The sequence below is a fragment of the Mus pahari genome, chromosome 1, assembly GCF_900095145.1.
Source record: "Mus pahari chromosome 1, PAHARI_EIJ_v1.1, whole genome shotgun sequence".
Classification (NCBI taxonomy): domain Eukaryota; kingdom Metazoa; phylum Chordata; class Mammalia; order Rodentia; family Muridae; genus Mus; species Mus pahari.
Window position 1 is genome coordinate 122,383,743 of NC_034590.1, and position 20,469 is coordinate 122,404,211.

The following is a 20,469-nucleotide window of genomic DNA, read 5'->3' on the forward strand; positions in this document are numbered from 1 at the left end:
TGTAGTCCAGGCTGGCCTCGAACTCAGAAATCTGCCTGCCTCTGCCTCCCGAGTGCTGAGATTAAAGGCATGTGCCACCACGCCTGGCCCCAGTGTTCATCATTTTCAACCTTTCTACCCTATAGATAGTTGGCTTAAAAAGCCAATTACAAGCAAAGCCTCCCACCAGCAAAATTTAGGTGACAGTCTCCAGAGGACTCAATAAAATGCTAAAAAGAAGCCCTTCTAACTTAGACAGATTCTGTCTGCCCAGAGCCCTGCACCCAGTGAGTGTTCTGGGTATTTTGTGATTTGGGGGGTTTACTTTTTTTTTCCTTGGGCTGGAGAGTCGGCTCAGTGGTTAAGAGCACTGACTGATTTTCCAGGTCCTGAGTTCAATTCCCAGCAACCACATGGTGGCTCACAACCATCTGTAATGGGATCTGACACCCTCTTCTGGTGTATCTGAAGACAGCAACAGTGTACTCACATGTTAAATGAATAGATAAGTCTTTAAAACCATTCTGTTCTTAGTATTTATTTTTTGTGTATGAGTGTTTTGACTGAAGATATACATGTGTACCATGTACATGAGTGGTGCCAGTGAAGACCAAAAGAAAGCATCAGATCTCCAGTAACTGGAATTACAGTTGTTTGTGAGTAACCATATAAGTGTTTGAAAATGGACCTGGGTTTTCTACAAGAATAGCCCCTATTTCACTTTTTTTGAACTGTATTTGTGTCTGTATGCACGTGCATGCCTGCGTGCATACAGGAACATGCATGCTATAGTATGGCTTTGGAGGGTAGGTCTCTCTTCCTACCTTGTTTCTGTGCTGGATGTTCCTACTAGCTGGTTGGCTTACCAGCTTCCAGAGTATTTGCTATAAGAGTGCTAGCATTAAAGATATGTACCATTTGGATTGTAAGCCTATAATTAAAGTACAAAAGTAGCTCTCTGTGAGTTCAAGGCCTGCATGAGACCCTGTCTCAACAAACAATTAACAAACAAACAAACAAAACAAAACAAAAAAACTCTACTGTATGAGCTCTTTACATGAGTGCTAGCACATACCTATTAATCCCAGCACTGGCAAAACTGAGGCAGAAGGATTAAGAATTTAAAACCAAAGTCAGGTCAAGTGGAACTTGCCTATAATCCCAGACCTCTGGAAGTAGAGGTGGGCAGATCTCTGTGAGTTCCAGGACATCCAGGGCTATACAGTGAGACCTTGTCTCAAAAGGAAAGGTGTGTGTGTGTGTGTGTGTGTGTGTGTGCATGAGAGAGAGAGACAGACAGACAGACAGAGACAGAGAGACAGAGACAGAGAGAGAAGCATTTGAAGCCAGCCTGGGATACACAAAGAAACCTCATTTCAGAAAGCTAATGAAGGGCTCAGGAAATGTCCCAGTAAGTATAGCACTTCACACGCAAGCATGAAGGCCTGCATTAGAATGTCCAGAATTCACATATAGCCAGGCATGAAAGTACACATATGCAATCCCCGTGCTCCTGCTCCTCCACCAGACAGGAGACTCCCTGGAAACACCTGCAAACTCCACACAGCTGCTTGCTGTGCTTGAATTCCATCCCCCAAACTCATATTAAGGTAAAAGAGAACTTCACACTTAGACTCCACAGGTGCACTGCATAGCGCTCGCTCCCTCTCTCTCTCTCTCTCTCCCTCTCCCTCCCTCTCTCTCTCTCTTTCTCTCTCTCTCTCTCTCTCTCTCTCTCTCTCTCTCTCACACACACACACACACACACACACACACACACTCCAATTATTTTTAAAGCAAACAAACAAAAAATGTGATGTTGGGTTTAGAGAGATGGCTCAGCAGCTAAGAGCTTGTACTGCTTTTCCAGGGGCCCCACGTTTGATCCCAGCACCTGTATCAGGTGGCTCACAACCACCTGAACTCCTGCTCCAGGGGTCCAATGCCTTGGGCCTCCACTGACACCTGCACTCACATGTGGCATACAGGCACACATATATATATACATGATGATAAATAAACCCAGAGGGAGGGAAACTACAACAAGAAAGCAAAAAATAAACAGACACGGGGATAACTTGTGTCAGAACTCCCAGTAAGAACTGAAAGTAATTATGACTAATATCAAAAGCTCCAGTTGAAAAAGCAGGCAAAATATAAGAACAGATGAATTCCAGCAGGGAGCTAGAAAGTCCAAATGTCATATGGAAATGCTAAAAATAAAATCACAGCAGCAGCAATGCAAAATTACTTTAATGGGGCTCATTGTGACATCTGATACAATCCAAGAATTTGTGAAAGACAGGCCGAGAGATGTTGCCAAATACAAAGGACCCAGAATGATTTACGAAGAGAAAAGCACAGAGAACAGATGTGATGAACTGTGGACACAAGCTGTTCAAAGTGCAATCAGAATTACAAAAGGAAAAGAGAGTGTGAAGGAGACCGAAGGTTCTTCCAATAGTAATCAAAAGACACGGGGGCTGCAGAGACGGCTCAGCAGGTAAGAGCACTGGCTGCTCTTCCAGAGGTCCTGAGTACAAATCCCAGCAACCACATGGTGTCTCACAACCATCAGTAATGAGATCCATGCCCTCTTCTGATGTGTCTGAAGACAGCTACAGTGTACTTACATATAATAAATAAATAAATCTTTTAAAAAAAAAAATCAAAGACATAAAAATCTTGAGAATCCAAACAGGATAAATACCAAAACAAAGACCTAAACATACTGCTATTGTTAGGATGGGGAATGTTCCTGAAAGGACAATGTCCCCCATGTATCCCCAAGCTTGATGCTATTGGGAGGTAGTGGAAATTTTGGGGATCTAGAAAGTCTTCCAGTCAGTGGAGATGTGTTCTTAAAGGAAACAGCAGGATCCAGTCCCTCCCTTTCCTACACTCAACACACCTGACACTTGCTTCCAGCCATGGAATGAACGCTGCTCATAATGGGCCTGCTGACTCACCTACACACCTCAGTTTTAGCAGTGTTGGATCCCATCACCTAGTGACTGAACACCCCAAATCTGTGAGACAAGCAAACCTTCTCTAAACTGGGCATGGTGGCATATGTCTGTAAGTCTAGCTACTCATGGACATGATGGCAAGTATCTGTAATTCTAGCTACTCAGGGGGCTGAGGCATGGTAGCAAGTGTCTGTAATTCTAGCTACTCATGGGCATGGTGGCATGAGGTTTGATGGAGGCTTAGGAGTCTGGGGTCAGCTGAGCAGCACAGTATTATCTCATCTCTTAAAATTTTAAAATGGCTTTTTAATTTTGGATTTGTTTATTTTATGGGTGTGTGTGTTTTGCTTGTATGTGTATGTACCACATGTGTACCTGGTGCCTACAGAGCCTACAATTGGATGCTAGAATCCCCTGAACTGGAATTATATGCTGATAGCCTGGCAAAAGAAGTACACATTCATAAACTGCTGGAAAACAAACCAACCCATGAGCCTTCAGTTTCATACCCAAGGAAGAGAATTCAAAGCAGCCAGTCTGTGCTACAAGTAAGTAATAGTAAGAGAAGTTCAGCAGAGGGACTATGGTGGAACAGAACAGAGATTTATATAAACGACCATCTCCAGAAACAGCCAAAAATTAATAGAGTAAAACATTTATTTTGATTTTCCCCTCTTTACTGCCCACAGTATAACAGGAGAAATATGTTTCAGGCTTAAAGTAAAAAGAATGGCAGCAGTACAAGAGCTGAGGGCAGCAGCAGGGCAGGGGTGGCACACCCTCTTGTCCAGGCTTCACACTGCACATGAGGCTCAAGTGTCCTGAAGGCAGACTCTCATCAATTAAAACCATATACTGTGAACCCAGGAGCAACCATTAAAAACCTACAAGGACATAAATAAACCAAGAGCGACAATAACCCCCCCACACAAACAAATAAATAAGGGAGAAAGAGACAAAGAACAGATGGAATAAACAATCAAAAATGGTAGAGTTCAAACAGATTGAGAATTCAGTAAACATAAAAAATCTAAACACATTAGTGTAAAACAGAGACTGTCGGATTGGGTAAAATGAAAGAGCAAGCATTCTGTCTTCAGAAAAACTCAATTTAGATATAAAGACCAAAGCAGCTTGTGATTTTATAACATAAGTACTCTAGCTGGGAATGGAAGAGAAAGTCAGACAGAAGTGAAATATGAGGAAAGACAGCCACTCCTGAGGCAGAGGCAGCTATGGAGCAAGGCCCTCAAAAGCTGAAAGAGACCCACTGCTGGCAGGTCAATTAGGGAAGTCAGCCCTCCAACTTCAAGAAAACAAAACAGATTCTCAGAGAAATATGTCAATGAGCTTAGAAGTAGATCCTTCCCCAAGTCTCCAGACGGAAACACAGAACTCCTGACTCACTGACTTCTGAATGTGAAATCTGGGCAGAGCTTTTGACCCACAGAACTTTGAGCCAAGAAACCAATATGACTCCAAGTTTAGTAAACTTAAAAACTTGGTAATTTTTTACAAAGCAAGAAGAAAACAATCTAAACAGAAAGCTACACACTAAGCAAAAACTAACCAAAAGAAATCTGAAGGCTCAGCAAGCTGGCTTAGTTGATCACGGTGCTTGCCCTCAGACCCTAGAACCTGAATTCAATCCCTTGAACCCACAAGGTGGAAGCAGAGAATCGACTCCTACAAGTTGTCCTCTGACTTCCACATGTACACTGTGGAATGCAGGTGTTCCTTCTCCACAGACACACACAAAAACAAACAAACAAACAAACAAATAAATAAATATTAAAACCCCAGTCGTGCCAGGCGTGGTGGCACATGCCTTTAATCCCAGCACCTGGGAGGCAGAGGCAGAGGCAGGTGGATTTCTGAGTTCGAGGCCAGCCTGGTCTACAGAGTGAGTTCCAGGACAGCCAGGACTGCACAGAGAAACCCTGTCTCAAAAAAAAAAAAAAAAAAATCCCAGCCGTGTTTGCACCTAACACCTGATTCTTGAAAATAGAAAGCAAAGGTTGAGGGAAGGGAAGGGGATTACCGAATTCCCAGGCAATTAGCAGATTCCAATGTTCCTCTCGGGGTAACTGATAGAACAGACCCTCAGAAAATGAAAACATGCGGAACACAACACCAACAACCACCTTGTCCTAGCCAACACTCACAGAATGCTCTGCCCATAAGAACAGAAGACACACATTCAAGTGTACATGGAATATTCACCAAGGTACTTGTACTTCAGGTCCAAAAGCAAACTTAAACAAATTCTGGCAATTTACCAAATAGTTAAACACAGGCTGAACAGAGTCATGAGAGAAATTACAAAATAATCTGAAGTATAAAATGTAATGATAATGAAACATGATGAAAATGTAAAAATATGTAACAGGAAGTTAAAACAGTGCTTACAGCAGTGGTTTCAACTTGTGGGTCACATCAGATATTTCTATTACAACTCACAACTCATAACAGTAACAAAATTACAGTTATGAGGTAGCAATTAAATAATTATATGGTTAGGGTTACCACAACATGAGGAACTGTATTAATGGGTCACAGCATTAGGAAAGTTGAGAACCATTGGCTTAGAGGGACCAAAACAAGGTTTATGGTGGAAAAGAAGGTTTCTGATGAGTTTAGTTCTTACTTCAAACAACTAAGCCAATCATGCTTAAGACACAAAGAACATGAGCAAGAACAGAAACCACTGGAACTGAAAACTGGAAGCAACACAAAATACCAATGAAATAAAAGGCAAACCCTCTGAAAGAGAAAATGAAATTGATGACAACTTCTGGCTATATTGATCAAGAAAAAAAATGAGGGAGGAGAAAAATTACAAATTACCAAAAATAGATATAAAAGATATATATTACTATTTATTTGGGGAGGAAGACGAGGCAGTCTTACTATATAGACCAGGCTAGCTTCAAACTCACAGAGATCTACCTGCCCTGACTCCCAAGTATTGTGGTTAGAGGTGTGCACCACTACGCCTGGCTTATCTATCTATTTATTTATTTATTTTTAGTAAGTGTGTGGGAAGGGACACAAATGCCACAGCATGCATGTGGAGGCCAGAGGACAGGTCACCAGGCTGAATCAGCATGTGGCATCACTGACTGAGGCATACTACAGGCCCAGGAAAGGAGCCATTGCAAATAAAACTCTATCTACATACCTGACAACTCAGATGAAATGACAAATATTGTGAAAGACAAATGGCTGAATCCCACCCCTGAGGAAATATCTACAATCATTCAGTATCTATTAAAAAAAAAAAAAAACTGGATTCATAGTTTAAAATATCCAGGAGGGAAAACCAGTAGTCCAGATAACATTTTTAGCAAATCGTATCATATATTTATGGAAGAAATAACATTAATTCTACATATATTCTTCCAGAAAACGGAAGAGGAAAGAATACTTCACAACTCGTGTAATCAAAACCAAATGACAACTTATGAAATATTACATACCAACACACATGGAGACAAAAAGGTCTTGAACTGTTAACAAATCAAGACTCTAGTGTCCATTTTGGATTATAAAGCTGGTATAGGATTTGAAAGTCAAATAATTTATATTAATAAACATGGGTTGGAGAGTCATTCACCAAAGATAAGAAATGAAGAAGGTACCATTCAAATTTCCCAAGGGAGGCAATCAACACTCCTACATCCATGACATCTTTGAACCACAATAACTAACATGGCATGGTAACTGTAAGGGTGCAATAATATAGCATGCACAGCTTAGCAATAATCAACTGTCCTCTAATTGGACTGAAGAGCTGCTCAGCAAGAGGGAAACCATGCCTGGTACTAAAAACCTAGCCAACTACTCAGGAGTAGTGAAACCATAGATCTTGGAAAAAACCTACAACTGCCACTGCACTAAACAAGCATAATCCCTGACTACATTCTAAATATCCATCCTTATACCACAGAAAGAGTAGTTCTCACCCTCTACCAAGGAAATTTCTCTTTGCAATAGAGACCATTACAGATAACCACAACTGATTCAAATGCAGTTGTGGAGCCCAGTTCTAACTAATACAGCTAAAACATAATGCCTACACCTAAGATTCAGGGATCACTGTGGAAGAAGGGACAGAACAGTTTCAAGAGCCAGAGGACCAAGACATTTGCTATTAGATTATATCTCCTAACAACGTCAGATGCTACACCCCTGAAGTCTCACCAACAAAGCTGTCATGTTGACATGACAATGTATCCCTTCATACCTTGTCCCCGGAAATCACTGGTACCTATTGTCCTTGTTGTTTTGTCTTTCCCAAAATTATCATAAAAATAGAAGCCCAGTAGGTACTCCCTCCCAGAGTCTTACATACTATTGTCCTTGTTGTTTTGTCTTTCCCAAAATTATCATAAAAATAGAAGCCCAGTAGGTACTCCCTCCCAGAGTCTTACATATGGCTCAGCGGTTAAGAGCACTGACTGTTCTTCCCAAGGTCCTGAGTTCAATTTCCAGCAACCACATGGTGGCTCACAACCATCTGTAATGTAGTCTGATGCCCTCTTCTGGTGTGTCTGAAGAGAGCAATGGTGTACTCATATACATAAAATAAATAAATAAATCTTAAAAAATTGTTTTATAAATAAATAAATAAATAAACAAGTGGAAACTAGGGGTTAGAGAGATGGCTAAGTGGTTAAGAGCACTAGCTGCTCTTCCAGAGGACCCAGGTTCAATTCTCAGCACCTTTATGGCAGCTCACTAATGTCTGCAGCTATAATTCCAGGAGATTTCACACCTTCATATAGACATATATACAAACAAAATACCAATGTACATAAAATAAGTAAATTAAAAAAAGAAAAAGTAGAAATTATGGCCAGCTGCCTGTTTTGTAATGATCTAAAAGTGAGAATTTTATTTTACTTTTTATTTTGAGACAAGATCTCATTATGTAGCTTTAGCTGGCCTAGAACTCCCTATGTAGATCAGACTGGCCTCAAACTCAAGAGATCAGTCTACCTCTCTTTCCCAAGTACTAGGATTAAAGGTGTGTGCCACCATGCCCAGAAAGAATGATCTTTAAATGGTTGAGGAGAAAAAAATCAAAAGAATAGTACTTCATGATTGGAAAGTATATGAAATTCAAATCTAGTGTCCATGAGTGACATCTATTGAAATATAGGCAGTCATTTGTAGACCTGCTATCTGTGGTTGAGTGTATGCTACAGATGAAGTTATATAGAGTTATGAGATACCATATGGCCTGCAGTAACAAAAATATTTACTGCCTGGCCCATATGGATAAAGTGTGGCATAAAAGTGAACACAGTCAAGAATCCAATGATTCTTCAAAGAAAACCTGAAATCAATGCTTACAAAACTGGTACACAAATGTTTATAGAGGCTTTAGTCATAACTGCCTACAGCTGAAAACCCTAAAATCCCTTTACTGGTCAATGGATAAATTGTATAATCCACACACTGGAATATTATTCAACAATACAAAAGAACAAAGTACTGACATAAGCAACAAAGGTCAATCTCAAATGTCTTATACTAAAGTCAGCATTAAATTTGTTCTACATAAGGCCAAGGAATAAATATTTAAGATTTTTTTGGGTTTTCAAATAACCAAATAAGCATCCAGATTCCTATATTCTAAGAAAAGAGTTACTTTATCTTTACTTGTGACTGTGTGTCTATGCACATGAGTATACATATCCATAAAAGGCCAGAGGCTTTGGATGCCCTGAAGCTGGAGTTACAGGCAGTTATGAGTATGCAGTCTATTAATACACAGCTTAAGATGGACATTACACTAACATGAAACTGTTTAAATCATAGAAAACTCAGGACGTTGGAGAGCATTACCCTGAAAAAGCTAATCTTCACAAGGCCTATAGACTCCAATTCAAAAACCCTTGGTTTATTTGCAGACTTCTGTTCCTACTTCCTTAAATTCTCCCTTTAAGAGCCCCTCACTGGCCCCCATTATCAAGGTAAAATTTGGATAAGAGCCCTCCATCTTTTCATTAAGCTGACTTTTAGAATAAAAAGTGATTATCCTGGCTAGGTAGGCATGGTGGCACATGTCTGTATGCCCAACATTCTGTAAACCCAGCTCTGAGGAGGCTGAGATGAAAGGATCATGAGTTCAAAACCAGCCTGACCCAAACAGTGAAACACTGACTCAAAACAAACCAAGTGCCTAGCCACTCATCCCAGCACTTTGGGGGCAGAAATAGGCAGATCTCTGTGAATTCAAGGCCAGCCTGGGCTCCAGGGTGAGCCCCTGCCTCCAAGACAAGACAACCCAATCTTGACTCTGACACCTTGTCTCCCCACTGAACCAGCTTGTCCTGCAGGAAGCAGCCCAGCACTTTTCACTGGGTTCCCAACCTAGTCTTTGCCCTTCCCTTTGCTCCTGGGAGCTTCACATGATTTACTACTACAGTCCCTCTCACCTACGTTAGCCTGCACTCCATCTGTCTCACAAACACCTTAACCGAAGGCAGAAATGGCCTTGATGCAAGGCCTGATGACCTTGGTTCAAACCCTGGGACCCACATGGTAAAAAGGAGAAAACCAACCCCTCTAAGTTGTCCTCTGTCCTCAACTCCCATGCATATGTATGCTCACTTAAACAGGAATACAAAATAAATCATTTTAAAAATCTTTAAAAGAAACAACTGATTAAACATATTTTGCACATTCTGGAAAAATTTGAACAGTGTTTGGGTTTGGTGTCTATTATATGAATAATAAGGATGAAAACAGGGCCTACCTTAGTGGTACAGGCCTTTAATCCCAATACTTGGGAGGCAGAGGCAGGCAGATTGTTTGTGATTTCAGGGGTAGCCTGGTCTATACAGAGTCCCAGGACAGCCAGGGTTATACAGAAAACCCCAGTTTACAAGAAGAGGAAGAAAACACTTGGGAAGATACTACTTCAGACTCAAGTGGGCTTGTAATTGTATTATCCCAAAATGCAACTCAGCATATGGCATACCTGTGGCCCAGTAGTAAATATCCCAGTCATTGCTAGGCTCGTTAATCAGTCGATCATAGAGGTTCAGCTGCTTCTCTGTCATGTTGTGCAGATACTCTTTAGCAAACAGGCTAAAACGAGAAGGAAAGTGAGGTTGACAAGACTGCCTTGTCAAAGAGAAGCGACACCCAGAGCCTTCCTCCCTACTACCTAAGGAGAATGCAGTTCTCCAGCATCCCCCTCTTTCTGCTCTCATAGAGTAAGCGGGCTCTTTTGGTTTCGATGGATTCGTCAGTTCTCTCCTGCCATGGAGGCAAAGGGATTTCAATCATGTCTTTTTGAGAATCTGTTGGGCTGTCGCCTCTGTAGAAGCGTCTGAATGACGTCACACTATGCAAAGGAGACAGCAGACTGTGCTTTGACAGCACCTGAAACAAACAAATCACAAAAATCTTCATTAGCCAATGATTACTATTGCTGTTATTTAATCAACACATAAGGTACAAGATGCATTAGATCTCACTTAGTCCTGCAGATTTTGGTCCCTTTATAATCAAGGAACGGAAAACCAATAAATCTAAGGCTTAGAGAGGATAGTCATCCAAACACCACAGATACATGCTCCTAAATTAGGCAACACCTCTCTCTAGACAGAAAACAGAATAAGTATCCTGGATGTGATAGCCAGTCTTTCCAGAAATTATCACAGCAGAAACACTGTCTCCGTCCCCATCCCTTTAAAACTGTATAGCACAGTTGTGTTCCAGCCACTCACCTGTCAAATCCCCCAAAACCTACATCCCCTAAAGACTCCTCTAGTGAGAATCTTATTTCTTTGAAAAAACACAGAAACATCATGGGATCAGGTTTTCACTTTAACCCCGGATGTAGGACATGGGGCTCCTTCAGACTGTCTATAGCAGCTATACTATTGGAAGTATGACACTTCTAATTCTGGGGACTTTTCAGAAGGCATATAAAGGCTAGAACCCTAAGAGGCAGGGTTGGTTGCTGTTTGTTATGTAGTCTGTGTGCAAAGAAGAAACAAGAAGAAATTAGATACTCTGACTTTGAAGATCAAACTTGCCCCAAGGAACTCAATACCCCTAATTAGCAGGAAGTAGTCTAGCAATAATGTATCCCCCTTTCCCCTCTATCCTTTTTTCTCTCCCATCTAGTGTTAGGGGGCTGAAAGGATAGAAGAAAAGGAGTAGAGACTGGTAGAAGAAAAAAAAAACCCGGGCTGGTGAGATGGCTCAGTGGGTAAGAGCACTTGACTGCTCTTCCGAAGGTCTGGAGTTCAAATCCCAGCAACCACATGGTGACTCACAACCATCCGTAACAAGATCTGACGCCCTCTTCTGGAGTGTCTGAAGACAGCTACAGTGTACTTACATATAATAAATAAATAAATCTAAAAAAAAAGAAAAAAGAAAAAGAAAAAGAAAAAAAACCCCACAAAGTAGCCAAAAGTTTGGCTACAAATGGTGCAGCTAGGGAGAATGGGAAACTTGACTTCAAATGACATAAAGAAAATGGCAGGGGACAAAGGAAAGAATATTTCTTTTCAATACACCAGCAAAAAAATTATTTCAGCTCCTTTCACTGGGATATCCCCCACTTTGCTCCCAAAGGGGATTTTCTGGTTTTTCTTTTTCTTCTTCCTGTATTCAAGAAAAAAAAAAAAACTTGGGAGAATGCTGTGCAACTGGAAAGATTGGAGGTGGAGGTGGAAGCTCTTGGGAGGCAGAGGAGCATGGGACAAGGGGCTGGAGAGATGGTTCAGCGGTTAAGATCATTGACTACTCTTTCAGAGGTCCTGAGTTCAATTCCCAGCAACCACATGGTGACTCACAACCATCTATAATGGGATCTGATCTCATCTTATGTGTCTGAAGACAGCTACAGTATACTCATATGCATAAATACATATATCTTTAAAAAAAGAACTTGGGACAAAGCTGAGGAACCTGGGAAAAGTTCCACCTCATTTACAAAAATTATAAAATATAAAATAAAGTCATGGGCTGGTGAGATGGCTCAGTGGGTAAGAGCACCCAACTATTCTTCCAAAGGTGCAGAGTTCAAATCCCAGCAACCACATGGTGGCTCACAACCATCCTTAACAAGATCTGACTCCCTCTTCTGGAGTGTCTGGAGACAGCTACAGTGTACATATAATAAATAAATAAATCTTTTAAAAAAAATAAAAAATAAAAAAAATAAAGTCATATCAGACCCTGACACATCCAGGACCTCTGGAAGACCATCTGGTGCTCTTAACCTCTGAGTGTGGTCTTTCACCTAGCAAGGTGTTGATAGGAACCTTGGTGTATGAAAAATGCAAATACTGAGTGTAAAAAAGTTGTAAGACCATTAAAGGCATAGGCAGCACCCATGGACGAGTGGATAAGGGATATGATTGATATCAGTTCTCACGGGTGCCAGGCTAGTATCACAGGACAAGTTATCACTATAGGTCTCTGATATCACAATGCCCCATGCTTCAACTGTGGGAAATTTGGTCATTTGCAAACAAAAACAAAAACAAACAAAAAAACCTGTGACCAAATGACTAATAAAAGTTTCAGATCTCAAAATGCCTGGTGGATTAACTGAGAAATTAGCTGTCCTTTGAACAGGAAGAATAAACAAGTCACTTCTAACAGCAATAGTTTTTCTAAATATAAACCAGAAATGAGGCCTAAGTGTCCAGGGTATGCAGGCGACGAGGCAAGGGCTGCCACTGGAGCAATGAATGTCCAAGAGAGATATCCAAGGCAATCTCTTACCGTCAGGAAATAGTTCTGGGCCTGTCGCAAGGCTCTGCAGCAAAAAGTACAAGGCGTATCAGACAAGGGCAGCCGAGAGTCACCAACTTATAGAAAAAATGTTTCTTTTTTTTTTTTTTAAAGATTTTATTTATTTATTATATGTAAGTACACTGTAGCTGTCTTCAGACACTCCAGAAGAGGGAGTCATATCTCGTTAAGGATGGTTGTGAGCCACCATGTGGTTGCTGGGATTTGAACTCTGCACCTTTGGAAGAGCAGTCGGGTGCTCTTATCCGCTGAGCCATCTCACCAGCGCTGGAGGGATGTTTCTAACTGGCTTTCTTACCCTGGCTTGCTTAGCTTGCTTTCTTATAGAACCCAAGACTACCACCCATAATGGGCCCTCCCACCTTTGATCACTAATTGAGAATATGTCTTACAGCTGGATCTCAAGGAGGCATTTCCTCAAGGGAGGCAGGCTTCTTTCTCTGTGATAAATCCAGCTTGTGTCAAGTTGGAGTACAGTGAGTATAAGTAGCTGTAACTTTAGCAACAATAAGAAAGCACAAGCATATGGAGATACTGACTCAACAATTCACAGATCTATTCCCTCTGTAATTAGTCTGGAAAACAAGCTCCTGCTCCCCAGATTACTGCAAAACCAGCTGCACTGAAGTCAATAGGAAAGACTGTGGACTGCACATGCCACAGCCCTGTCTTCCCCCAAATCCTCCACACACAAGATGATGGGGAGAATGTCCCAGCACCAGGCTTCTATCCGAGAGGGGAAGGTAAGACTCCTGGAACATCATCCAAACAGCTTCTGCTTTGGCTGAATCTACGTGCTACCTTTCTGTAGCTGTAGCAAGCAAAAATGATGGTTTGTACCAGCAGCATTCACTTGCCATGGTCCCCATCCTGCCTTACTGCAGAATGAAAAGACAAAAAGCCCACAACTCCCAGCTTTTCCCTGGAGATACAGAGCGGAGCGGTGGGGAGGTGGGGGGAGGGGGGGGGAGGGGAGTTATCCACCTGAACTCCTGCTTCTCAGAGACTGCCTGTGGAGCAGGCTTTTGTCTCTCTTGTCTCAGAGCAACAACAGGACACAGTTCATTCCAGATGCTAAGGGACCATGGAGACCAAGAGAGCTGCTTAGTTTTGGTGCAGAGGGCCATAGCTGATAAAGCAAGATAAAATCTAGTATTGTTTACAAGTCTCTTCCCCAAGGCTCGAGGAAGAGTCTAATGTATGGTTAATGTTCTAGAACATGGGGGTTGACATTGCCGAAGGGACTGGTTGGTTTTTGTTTTGAACAACTTGCAACACTAATACAATCAGCATACTCTAAGAAGTCCCGTAGTCACTGAGAATAAGAGAGCATAGCAACCAGCTGGGCATGGTGCCTCATGCCTGCAATCCAAGCACTTGAGAGGCTAGAGCAGAACTACTGTGAAGGTGAGGAGCTACAGTACCTGAAAAACAGGACAGCGAGGGAGGAGGAGGGAACACTGAACAACTTAAAGAGTGTTTACAAAACTACAGCATTGCAGAAACATCGACACTAGGGAGTTACTGATTATGTACTGACAGAGGAGGGTAAAAGTGCTTGCTGCCAAGCATGGGGACCTGAGTTCTAGCCCCAGAACAACACAGACACAGACACAAACACACACACACACACACACACACACACACCAACCTTTTAAAAAAACAAAAGAAATAATGACTGAAACATCCAAAATTTGGGAAAAGAAATAGACATTCAAATTCACGAAGTCCAAAAGACCTCAAGTATCACAAGCCTAAGAAATCCAGACTAAGGCATAAATTGTCTAGTAAATCAGACATGTGCAGATATAAAGAAAGACCACATAAGAGCACAATGGAAAAGTGGCTATATGCAAAGAGCACCCAACTGCTCTTCCAAAGGTCCGGAGTTCAAATCCCAGCAACCACATGGTTGCTCATAACCATCCGTAACAAGATCTGATGCCCTCTTCTGGAGTGTCTGAAGACAGCTACAGTGTACTTACATATAATAAATAAATAAATCTTTAAAAAAAAAAGATTACATAGTATTAAGGAGTTAGCAGTAAAGTATAATAATCATAAATACTAAATAAATGTGGATCTAATAGAGCACTCAAATATATGAAAGAGACACTGACAGAACTGGAGGGGGAAAAACAACAAACAGCTTTTAATGCCACATTTTAATAAGGAATAGAATATCCAGATGGGGGAAATCAATACTAGACAACCAGAACAATACTAATTTAAGTGTATCTAACTGAGATATACAGGCATTCCACACAAGAGATCATACATTCCTCTCAAAGTACAGATGAATATGCCCAGATTACAAGTTGTCCAAAAACATGTCTTGATAAGTTTAAGATAAACCATACCAACTGGAATAAAACTGGAAAATTCTCAAACATTTAAAACCAAGAGGAGACAGGAGAATTACGAGTTTGAGGCCAGCCTGAGTAAGAAATTAAAACCGGCTTCTAAAAGGGAGACGGGGGAAGAAACTCAAGAAAAGCTGGGAGGCTTTCGGGGGAGGTTCGGTAACTGTTCCTGGTATGCGTTGAGTTTCACACGGTGACTGGCCACCTAACCACACACTACCCAGGATTCTCACTCGAGCACACCGTGGGCTCAGGAAAGAACGGAAAATGACCTGCATGATGGGCTCCAGCCTGCGCCTCGCCTTGAGGGGACCATTCCCTCGTCTGTGGGGTAGGTGAACTCTCCCTACAGTCTCCTCGGTACAGAGGACGACGAAACAGTCCTAGCTGCCGCCCGCCCCGAACCCGGCTCTCTCACCCGCGCCAGCGTCGGGACCAAGGTGACCACCGCCATCTCTCCCTATAGCACAGTAAGCTGGCAACCGGGCCACTTCCGGGAATTCCGGGCGGTCGATCTGAGGATTTCACCAGTGGAGGTGGACCCCGAGCCGGAAGGCGCGTCCCGGCGTATGGCGGAAGTAGCGGTGCGTGTGACGCCGCCGGTGGCGGGGGGGGCGGGACCTGGGGCGGAGAGCGGTTCGCGCGCTTCGGGCCTAGTCGGGACTCTCCGCGGCCGCCGCCATATTCCCGGTAACGGGGGCGCGCGGCCGGGGGCCGGCGGGGCCGGAAGGAGGGCCGGGGCTGGCGCCGCGGCAGGGAGGGGGTCGGTTGGGGTGGCGACGGCGGAAGACGGCGGGTGGAGGGAAGCGCGGGCCTCTGAGGGAGGGGCCGAGGTCCTGGAGCTGTGGGAGGGAGCAGGGCAGGCCTAGCCGAGGGCGAGGACCCGGCCCGGTTGGTGTGGAGGCGGCGGGAGCTTCCGGGCCCGCGGGGGCTCCGGCTTGGGACGCCCCCTGGGCCTAGCAGGTGCGACGGGCTGAGCTCGCGGCGTTCGCCGCGGTGGTTCTTCACAGCGCGGCCTGAGGGCCCTCGCAGGAGTCGAGGCCTGGACTTGGCGGTGGCGCCATAGGCAACTACGGGCGCCGACTCGGAGCACCTCGGGTCGGGCCCGCGGGTGATGGGCAGCGAGCCCCGCGAGCCCGAGCGGCCTGGGAGAGCTGGGGGCGGCGCGAGGCTGGGGGCGGGGCAGAGCGGGTGGGGCCAGGCTGCGGGCCGCCGGGATGCTGCGTCTCCGGAGACTAGAGCTTGTTGACCCTTGCCCTCCTCCCAGCCTGGGACCCTTGTGCCTTAAAATTTTTTACCCTTTTCTGAATACCGTAGTGGCATCTTTCTTACTTTGTCCGTTCTCCGGGCTCGAGAGCGTATTTCCGGAGCCATGTCAGAAGGAGTGGATTTGATTGATATATACGCTGATGAAGAGTTCAATCAGGTGAGAGGAATTAGCAGCAGTTTTGGGTTTTCTTCCATCAGTCTACTGGCAGTGGTTTCTCTCTCAGCTCAAAATAATTCCCTGTAGTATCGAAGCGTTTCCCCCTAGCGGAGGCTTTGAAGACGGCTGACCATTCCTCTTTATGTTAATTTGAACCTCCAGGCTTCAATTTTAAAGGGTTTGTTTTAAGAGCCAATAAAAACCCAAGTGTAATAGTATGGTGAATCAGCCTGTGGAATTGTTTCCCCAAGTCATTCCAAAGTTGAATGACTAACCATAATTAAAAATGAAAATTACATTTGTGGAGTACTGCGGGGATAATTTCGATACTTGTTACTTTGCTGATCTCTCCCCCTGCTTAGTCCCCTCCCAATGGTGTACCAAGAGATAACTTTGAAAGCCACAGTATATCAACTGCTTTAAAGATGGAGTTCCGGCTCTACTCCAGGTGTTTCAATCTTTTTAAATAGTTTGACTGTCTTTTTTGAGAAGTCTGTGGGCAGCCATTCGTATGGATGGAAGGAAGAAAGATAAAAACGGTTGAATAAACTAGTTTAAAGGCAAGTCAAAGACTCAGTCATCCTAGTTTGAATGTGTGTTTTTTACATTTAAGTATTCCTTAAAATAGTAATCTATGAGGTTGAGTTCTTCGATCTTGAGGTCAAAACTCAACAGAAAGTTTCTATTTAAAATTTTTATCTTACCTGGGTTCTTTTTAGTACTGTTCTCCTTGAGCTAGCTGGTTCTTGTTACGGGTGTATTCCAGTGGGTACACAGAAGGACCTGGAAAGGATGGACTAGAATGCCTAGGTTGTAGCCTGACTTTGACAGGCAACAAAAGAGCTTTTGTTGTATTTTAAGTTTTGTGTATGTGAGTGGTTTGTAGGTGCCCAAAAAGCCCAGTGGTGTGGGTCCAGTGGAGCTGGTGTTACAGGTGGTTGTGAACCACCTGATGTAGATTCTAGTAACCAGATTCAGGTCCTCTGGAAAAAGTGTTCTTAGCTACTGGAGCCCTCTCTCCAGTCTTGCTCTCCTGAGTTTTATGTGTTTGTTTGAGTCAGACTTCCTCATTTGAAGTTTATGGCTTTGTGATTAACAAAACTTTCTTAGTTCTGTATTACTGAAAGATAGCCCCAATTCTGAATCTATGTCATTGACTAGTACTGCAACTAATTCACTTCTGAGAATAGACAGTTGCTATTTGATCTAAAAACAAAAAAGGAATAAATGGTTTATAATTTAGGGGTCATAGACAAGACACAGTTCTTGTCCAGTGGACACGGCTTTGTCAAGGTACACATTATTACCCTCAGTAATTTGTTTATTAATTAACTTTTTTAAAAAAAGGACTTTCTAGTCTAAAGCCAAAATTAGTGTGTGGACATTTATACCAAGCAGGCAGTGTTTGATATGGGGAAAATTGAAGCAAGTATCAACTTTAAATGTTTTACGTTCTAAAAGTTGAGAAAAGGGTACATCATCCCCATAAGTTCATTTCTGGCAAAGCTGGTTTTAGAGTAATCTGGAAGCTGCTAAATTGTTTAAAAGTCTGGGTAGAGTTGGCTTAGATGGAAGTCAACCTGTATGAATTGGGTTTTTAAATGTCTTAGAGGACAGTTACTGATTTATCCCAAGGTAGCCCAGTATACAACTCCCTCAAGAGCACTTTGGTCCCTAAGGAAAATTAGCACATTTACTATGTGGAACCCTGTGGTGTTTGCTTCTGAACTCTGGCAGCATGTATTGCAAAAACCTTTTGCAGAGTTACTTTATTGCTGTTACATTGGGAGTCCTGGGATTCATGCTGCTCAGTTAGACAGGGGCAAACTAAAAAGGTGACTGAGAGCTACTCTCCTGAGTTTTCTGTTTGTTCCTTCTCGTGCTAAGATAGGCTTTATAAGTATGCCTGCTTCTATATCAGGAAGGATTTGAACTACTCCTCTAGGATTACTACTGCCAGAGCTAGTGAGATGTTGGGAGAGAGTGAATCCCTGAGCTGGAAAATAGGTGCCATTTGTAGTGGTTAAAAGTAAAAGTGATATTAGCTAGGTATGGTGATACACATCCAGAATCCCAGTGCTTTGAAGACTGGGGCAGGATTGCTACAAATTGGAGGCCAGTTTGGCTACAATGTCAAACTGTCAGAAAACACACACAACAATAACAACAATGTACTATAACAGTGCAGAATAATGGGCAAAAGTGATGGGGGAAAAGGTATTAAGAACTGTGGAGATGTATGAGGCCCAGAGTTGATGTGGCCTTCTAAAAATCAAAGAAAAAGTAATCAACAATCAAGATGGTTCTACTGAGAAAACTATATGCAAGTTAGTTACTTCATTGGGTCAGATACTGAGAAGGAGCTAGAAAGTAGGAAAATTGTGCGTGTTGGAGGGCAAAATCAAACTTCCTACTAGGAAGTTCCATGATATAACATAGCTTTTTGTATGTATCCTTTTTGGTTGGTTCGGTTTTTTTTGTTTTTGTTTTTGTTTTTTTTTTTGGTTTTTCGAGGCAGGGTTTCTCTGTATAGCCCTAGCTGTCCTGGAACTCACTTTGTAGACCAGGCTGGCCTCGAACTCAGAAATCTACCTGCCTCTACCTCCCGAGTGTTGGGATTAAAGGCATGTGCCACCACACCCGGCTATTGTATGTATCCTTGACAACAAAATTCTTACTGAAATATTTAATATTGAATACATATTTTCAATTTAAACTTAAACAAAAATTTTAGCATTGCCACCTATAAAATATGGGTGTGCATTTGATTTTTGCTTTTGTGGGATAGGTGGATTTTTGTTTTTTAGGGGTTTTGTTTTTGTTTTTGTTTTTTGTTTTTTTTGTTGTTGTTTTTTTTTGTTGTTTTTTTTTTGTTGTTGTTGTTGTTTTTATTCTTTAATCTTTTTTTACTGTCCAGTTGGCTAAGACAGGGTTTCTCTCTCTCTAGCCCCGGTTATCTTGGAACTCACTGTAGAGTAGGCTGGCCTCAAACTCAGATCTGCCTGCTTTTGCCTCCTAAGTACTGGAATTGAAGCCATATGCTACCATGTACAGCTAGCTACTGCTAGCTTTTTTAGGTTCCATGGCTTGAATAGAGCATTGAAACTTGGATTTCTTTCTGAAATGATAATCTACACAAACAAGGTCCTATAGGATTGATCCTTTTTTGTTCTTTTTGTTGTTGTTGTTGTTTGTTTGTTTTTCAAGACAGGGTTTCTCTGTATAGTCCTGGCTGTCCTGGAACTCACTTTGTAGATCAGGCTGGCCTCGAACTCAGAAATCTGCCTGCCTTTGCCTCCCCAGTGCTGGGATTAAAGGCGTGCGCCACTATGCCCGGCCCTTTTTTGTTCTTTCAGAAGTTTTTCAAAGAGCCCATTGATTGCCTTTAAGCTAACAGTAGGAAAAAGTTCCCACTGATGTGTTTGCTCCCCAAATTGAAGACTTCATTCATACTGGTTCACTGACCTTTTTATTTATTTATTTTTTTTAGCTAGCCAGATCTCAGTGATGACTTTTGCCTTATAACACTTAGATACATCTTTGAATCGCAGATACTACATGAAAGGAATCTTAGTTTGCCAACTTTGGGTATATAAAATACTATCATTTTATTACCTTTAAGTTTCATTTGAAAATCTTTTTTTTTTCTTCTTTAAAAAGCTTTGGTGAGAGATATAAAGTCTAGTTGTCCTTAATATCCTTAGGGGATTGGTCTCAGGGTCTTCCTCTGTAACAAAATCTTCAGGTGCTTAAGTCTATTTTTAAAAAAAATGTTAATGGGTCTAATGGTATAATTTTGTATCCAGCTACTAGAGAAACTGAGGCAAAAGTTATAACAAGTTCAAGACCAGTTTTGATAACTTGAAAACTTAGCCAGAACCTATCTCAAAATTAAAAAAAAAAAAATCAAAACTCTGGCTCAGTAGTAAAGAGAGACCTT

At 42.3% G+C, this 20,469-nt stretch overlaps 2 protein-coding genes across 5 annotated transcripts in view; one reads left to right on the forward strand and one right to left on the reverse strand.

Moving 5' to 3' along the window:
• Nucleotides 1-15,726, reverse strand: part of Sdhaf2 (succinate dehydrogenase complex assembly factor 2) — a 21,000-nt gene extending 5,274 nt beyond the window's left edge. Inside the window, exons 1-3 of the mRNA XM_021190255.2 lie at nucleotides 15,522-15,726; nucleotides 10,129-10,346; nucleotides 9,940-10,049 (exon numbers count right to left, since the gene is read on the reverse strand). Coding sequence (XP_021045914.1) covers nucleotides 9,940-10,049; nucleotides 10,129-10,346; nucleotides 15,522-15,557 — 364 coding nt within the window. The 5' untranslated portion in view covers nucleotides 15,558-15,726. The remainder of the gene's footprint in view (nucleotides 1-9,939; nucleotides 10,050-10,128; nucleotides 10,347-15,521) is intronic.
• The window catches only part of Cpsf7 (cleavage and polyadenylation specific factor 7), a 22,908-nt gene continuing 18,149 nt past the window's right edge, over nucleotides 15,711-20,469 (forward strand). For 2 of the 4 annotated variants that reach the window (XM_021190239.2, XM_021190246.2), the window contains exons 1-2: nucleotides 15,717-15,793; nucleotides 16,421-16,529. In XM_021190239.2, coding sequence (XP_021045898.1) covers nucleotides 16,476-16,529 — 54 coding nt within the window. In that variant the 5' untranslated portion in view covers nucleotides 15,717-15,793; nucleotides 16,421-16,475. Of the gene's footprint in view, nucleotides 15,794-15,989; nucleotides 16,067-16,420; nucleotides 16,530-20,469 lie in introns of those variants that run through there. The other 2 variants (XM_029534485.1, XM_029534468.1) reach the window with 2 other exon arrangements.